The sequence below is a fragment of the Malurus melanocephalus genome, unplaced genomic scaffold, assembly GCF_030028575.1.
Source record: "Malurus melanocephalus ecotype Western Australia unplaced genomic scaffold, MMel_1.1 scaffold_792, whole genome shotgun sequence".
NCBI lineage: Eukaryota > Metazoa > Chordata > Aves > Passeriformes > Maluridae > Malurus > Malurus melanocephalus.
Genome location: NW_026624024.1, coordinates 113,077 through 119,076, shown reverse-complemented (window position 1 = coordinate 119,076; position 6,000 = coordinate 113,077). Strand labels below are relative to the sequence as shown.

The 6,000-nt window shown below is 43.8% G+C and overlaps 1 protein-coding gene across 4 annotated transcripts in view; it reads right to left on the bottom strand.

Moving 5' to 3' along the window:
- Positions 1-222: 222 nt before the first annotated feature.
- KIAA1671 (KIAA1671 ortholog) overlaps positions 223-6,000 on the bottom strand; it is a 64,693-nt gene continuing 58,915 nt past the window's right edge. For all 4 annotated transcript variants that reach the window (XM_057385123.1, XM_057385122.1, XM_057385125.1 and 1 more), the window contains 6 exons: positions 5,439-5,694; positions 3,770-3,944; positions 3,461-3,588; positions 3,148-3,281; positions 2,906-2,988; positions 223-2,549 (listed from right to left, as the gene is read on the bottom strand). In XM_057385123.1, the coding sequence (XP_057241106.1) occupies positions 2,910-2,988; positions 3,148-3,281; positions 3,461-3,588; positions 3,770-3,944; positions 5,439-5,694 (772 nt within the window). In that variant the 3' untranslated portion in view covers positions 223-2,549; positions 2,906-2,909. The remainder of the gene's footprint in view (positions 2,550-2,905; positions 2,989-3,147; positions 3,282-3,460; positions 3,589-3,769; positions 3,945-5,438; positions 5,695-6,000) is intronic.

Genomic DNA, 6,000 nt, shown 5'->3' with positions numbered 1-6,000 from the left:
GCACGTGGCAACAAAAGTGAAAGCATAAAAAATTCCAACAAGCATTATTTGGAATTAAAATAGAATTATATAAAGTGTATTACAGTCTATCATTTAAGAAGYAATAACATATTTATATATCTTTTATTACAGAGCGATAACCCGAAGAGAAGGAAGTTGATATTTAATCCATGTACAATATAAAGAAATAATAGAGCAGAAAAAAACACTTTCCCATTCAACAACATTCTAAAGATGCTTTTTAATTAGACATTTAAGCATTAAACATTTCTCAGTAGTAGGTTAAACTACTCAATACAGTAATTTCAGTGCATTGTCCAAGCAGTCRTGGAAATGCAAACACATTCAAGGGCTTTGTGGAAACCTCGTGTCAATCCCCTCAGTTTCCTCAACACAAACAGTTACAGAATTTCTGGCCCAGACCAAGAACCAGAAAATCCTCCAACTGTTGGGAACGCAACACTGTCACCTGTGGAAGTGGGAAACGCAGCCTGTGTGAATGTTCCTGTGAGCAGGGAATTGGCTGATTTTTGGGTATGGGATGGAACAGACCCCACTGGATGTGAGTGGGAACAGCCACTGTCACCCTCCTCACCTGCATGTGCTGCTCAGGCTGGCCCAGGTGAGTGTCACMCCCATAGAACCCTCGGGATATATCCCAAAAAACACACCGAGAGTTGCCTTTTCCACCATCATCTAAAGGAGGGGGAAGGAAATCTGTGCAAGGTTTGAGAAGGGGCTGGGGGAGCTGGTGAATCCGACACAGCCCATCCTCATCTCCCATCTCCCATCTCCCATCTCCCATCTCCCATCTCCCATCTCCCATCAGGAATCCTGGGGATCGCTGCTCTGTGAGGAGCTGAGGGGCTGCCAAACCAAAAATGGCAACAGCTCCCACGAGAAACAGGGCAAAGCAGCACGGAGGAGACTTTGACATCAGACACACGTCTCCATCTCATCTCCAGGGAGCACAGGGAGCTGCTGTCAGAACAAAATCCGGGATGAGAGCGAGAGATGTGCAGATGGGACTCGTCTCCTGCCATCCTGCTGCTATTTCCTGCAGATTGGGACTGCAAATCCCCCCCTCCTCCATGAGAAGAATTGGCACATGGTTTTGGCAGCTCCAAGCCTGACTGACAGAGGCCTGGACAGGCCCCCATGGGATCTCATGGGAGCTGCGCTCCCGAAACACCGATTGGGAAAATGACAGAGGAAAAGGAGCTGAAGTGCTGGTGCTTTATGGATTTTATCTAGAGGAGCCCCTCAGCAGGATATGGGGAGCACAGCCCAAGGAGCTCTCCTTTCCCTCTTCCCCATTTTCCTGGCTGAGCCTGAGGAACACCTGGAATCACCTCCCTCCCTGGGCTACGCTTTTAAAGGGTACTGAAAGAGCACTTATCTGGGGCAAGAATCAATCTGTCTTCCATGGCCGTGGTGGTTGGTGTTTCAAAGTGAGTGTTCAGAGATGAGGGAATATCTGAGAATTAGGGAYACCCAAACACCCGTGTGGTCCAGGAGATGTCTACTCTGCTATCAGCACATCTCGCCAAAGGAAGGACAGGAAATCRTCTGAGAAACTGAAGATCACATTTAGGTTATCCCACAAAATCAGCATAAAAATAAAAACTTAAACCTGGTATTTACAGATTAACAAATAAAAATATRAAGTGGGACTATCCAAACTGCTATTAAAGTGACATTCAACAATTAACTGGAACCCTGATATGAGTGTAACATCCTCCCTCTTCCCTTCCTTTTTTGTTATAAAAACAGTATTTACATATTTTTACTTTTTTTTTGTTTTTCAAAGAGAACTGGTTGACATTATTGCTTGATCCTTTTTAGGAAAGACATTCCAATGAAGCAATTATTCCACATGCTGACAAAACACAGAATATACCACTTCAAGAGTGACAAAAGTTAACATTTTGTTCATCTAAAAATTATCTCCATCTGCCAGATCAGCAGATCACATGTAAATATAAGCCAATCAAAAATACATTTTACAAAAAATAATCAAGTTTCCTTTTTCAATATGGCAGTAAACATGATTTGTTCTTCCACTCTCACCTTCCACAAACTTCATTCTAAATAGGAGCTTACTATTTGTTCACAAAAAAAAAAAAAAGATAAATTTGATTAAAATTATTATTTTCATAAACAAACACAAAGCCCAGCCAGACACATCTCCCAAAGGTCACATCTCAGTGCTGAACACCTACAGAGTCTGTTCCACAGCGAGGGGAGTTCCCTGGATCACCACACTCCCAAATAGCTCACTTTTCCAAGACTTTGTGAAGTGCTGACTGTGATCCAGGGGTTCTCCTGGTAGGCAGGTCTGAAGTGACACTGTCCCCCCCCAGCCTGACAGACACAGCTTTGTATTTGACTATGAATCGAAGCAGCTTTTCTCCACAAAACAGGAAGGCACCATGCACAGAGCAGTTGAGGCAGGAAGCAAACAGCAGCAACATGACATGGGGGTTTAGGTTCAGATGAGTTAAGGCTTCTGTTAAACTTCTTTATCTTCTTCTAGTTAGAATCACTGTCTGCAAAGGAAACAGAAGGAAGGATGTGATATGGCCAGGCAGCTGGAATAGGAATCCCATAAAATGTGTTTTCTGTTGTAGTGTCACTTTTGCCTTGTCTATTTAATGCATTAAATACTCAAGAGCTGCCCAGAATTGTGCTGAAAACACACGAAAAGTTTTCAAATGTTGGGATATCACAAGAGAATGATGTGCAGAGAATCAGTGACTGTGACTGGGAGTGGAGAGGCACTGCCCTGCCTGGAACCCCTGGCACACAGGGCATGGTAAGGGCACAGAGGTGACACCGACACAGCAAAGAAAACCTGAGTTTGTCACACCTGCACTTAGCAAAGCCCCCCTTCCTACCCAAGTACCTTTTCAAACCTGATTCTCATAATGGCTCTGTCTCTTCTTTGATTTCAGCTCCTTCAGCCACTGAGGAGACTTTTCTTCTGACCTAAGATACATWAAAAATATACTTTTTATTCTTCCATTATGAAAATTCCCGACAGAAACAACAACAAAAAAAAAAGGAATGTACAACTTGTTGCATTATTTTTCCCTTTCTTCCACCAAAAAGAGCATGAGGCTCTTCCTGAYGCTGGGATTCTCTCACCTGTCCTCCTTTTCCACACTGGAGGGCAGCACTCTGCTGCCGGGAGTGCCGAGCTGTGCTTTGGGGGATTTGAAGAGCTGAGCAGAGCTGACATCACCAGYGCTCTCAGACTCTTGTCTTTTCCGCAGTTGGGCCTAAAGAGAAAAATAAAGAAAGAAGTTCTTTAAAACCAGCATCTAGGAATGCAGAACAGATCACTCGAGATTTATGAAAACATAAAAATTCCCTGAAATGAGTGAGGGAATGCCTTATAAAGCACCTGCAGCTACTGAACTGGTTTATCTCCCACCTGCTGGGCTCTGCCTGAGCTCACCTTGAGGACAGAGTGATCCATCCCTGGGAACACRGGCAGTCTCTGGGCTTGCACAGAAGACGACCTCGGAGTGTGCTGGATCTTGTCTTCCTCCTCAGAATCTTCCTGTTGCATAGTTTTCTTCTCTTCTAATGAATTATTAAAAAAAAAAAGCAAAAGGGGAGGCCATTAGCCAGCTTTTCATCTCCACYCTGTTGGAGATCTCCTCCTGCACTCAGGTAGGAACAAAGGGCAGTATTTTAAAAATGCCATTTACAAATTCCTACCCTTGCACCCAACCTGRTAACAACCAGGTAGCTGAGGGGTTACCTGTGGAATCTTTGAACATCCAGGCATTGTCTGGTTCTTCTGTCAAGGAAAACCTGTTCTCCAGGTCCAGCCCTCTGCTCCTGCGCTGCGAGTGGGACGCGGGCGCCCGGCACCGGCGCTTCTTGCTCAGCTGCACCCGAGTTTTCAGAGCACTGGAGTCCAGGACAGCCGTGTGCTGGGGAAAAACACACCAGGCAATGAACCCCACTCCTCCACAGTGACTTCCCAASCCACTTCATTGCATTCACCTGCTCATATTAATTAGAAAATATATATACTTTCCTGATTATTATTACTGTAGTCASTTAAAATTATACTGAAGAGAGTTTATGATAAGGATGTGGTATATTGTGGCTAACTGGATGTAATCCTTTTATCTCTCTAGGCTCTGGATACCTGAACTGCATGAATTATTTGTACTAAATTAATACACAAAACTGCAATAATCAGGAGTTTGTTTCCTAGAATGTTTTATGAATACAGGCCTTGCCAGCTGGTAGCAGCTGAAGGAAAATCCCAAGATTGGGATCTAAAAAGAGCAACTACACAAAATTCCCTCGTGGTGCAGAGCTGCAGCTTCCCTGCCAGCCACAAACACTCGAAGCCACTCACCAGCAACAAGGACACTCCAAGTTTAGTGCCACAGCAGTCAGAAAACTTCTGTGATCAGTCATTTCCARCACATCCAATAAGCAATAACATTTACATAGCAAAACAAGGAGCTGTCATTTATTTACTTGCTTAAAGCAATTTGCTSTTACAGATTTGCCTGTAACCATCAAACATCCCTGAGCCTCCCCTTCTCCAGAAAATGTGGGTTTGCTCCTCTTCAGAAGATTTCAGGTCAGGAATAAACTACTCATTGCAAAGCATTTGCCAGCTGCACTTGGAGCTATTAATGTTTTACAGAGACACYGTTAGTGACCCAKGGACAAAACAGAACYTTCTGGAAGTGTTCAAACACKGTGTGGATGTGGCACTAGGGGACATGGTGGTGGTGGCCTTGGCAGCACTGGGGGAATAGCTGGACTCGATCTTAGAGGGCTTTTCCAAACTAAACAAATCTCTTGCAGCTCTAGGCCTCATTAACCATATATGGCCAAAAATTCCTGGTCTTATACCAGCTGCAAGGTTTTTCAGTATGAAAAACTTTAAAATGCAACTGTGAGCTACTATGGAAATAAACTGACTAAATAAGAAAAATAATAGTGAAAATCTTTACAGCCTTAAATCTGCATGGCTCACAGCACAGAAGTCACTGGCTGTTTGTGTTATTTAATCATGCTTCCAATGTTCATAAAGTGAAGTGTCCAAGGCCAGGYTGGATGGGGCTTGGAGCAAYCTGGTCTAGTGGAAAGTCTCCCTACCCATGGGAGGGGGTAGAACTGAATGAGCTTTAAGGTCTCTTCCAACCCAAACCACCCTGGGATTCCATGATTGATGATCCAAGGCCAGCAGCTTTATGGAATCTTTCATAACCTAAACACTACAGAGACTTAGAAGAACGCTGTAGTTTTGATCTTAAACTATTCAGGCAAGAAAGCAGCTGGGAAAATTCAGTGTGGGAAAGGCAGGGCAAAAGTGGTTGCAAAGCTTCCAGAAGGGATTAACTGAGGGAACACAGCAGGTAAAGTGGGAGGTAAATCTGCTTCCCACGATGGCAACTTACATCAATGAAGGAGAAATAACTGTTCTTGTCCTCAGTGAGTGTGTCTCCTGGAGGAGGCAAATCAGTGCCATCAGTTGAGTCCATGTCTGTGCTGGAACGGTCCAGGCTGGTGCTCCTTTGGTCTTTGGAGAAGTCATGGTGCTCAGCCAGGGAGGGTGGCTCTGTCTGTGAGGACAGTGAGGATGGGTGGCTGCCTGGGGGCTGCTTCCGTGCTGACACAACCTCATTTTCCAGGGAAGGAGATTCACCCACAAAGCTGCAAATGGAGCACATGGAATGTGTGAAGCCAGGCTGGATCAGATGTGGTCAGCAGGAGTTAAATTAAATAAATGTGGAACAGAAAATCTGAGTACCAAGGGCAGCTGGGAAGGCAGCAGATACCAGCAGCAGGGTGTATAAATATATTTGTCCTATTATTATTATTATTATTATTATTATTATTATTATTATTATTATTATTATTATTATTATTATTATTATTATTACTGTAGTCACTTTCAGTTATACTAAAGAGTGTTTATTATGAGGATGTGGTATAATGTCGCTAACTGGGTGTAATCTT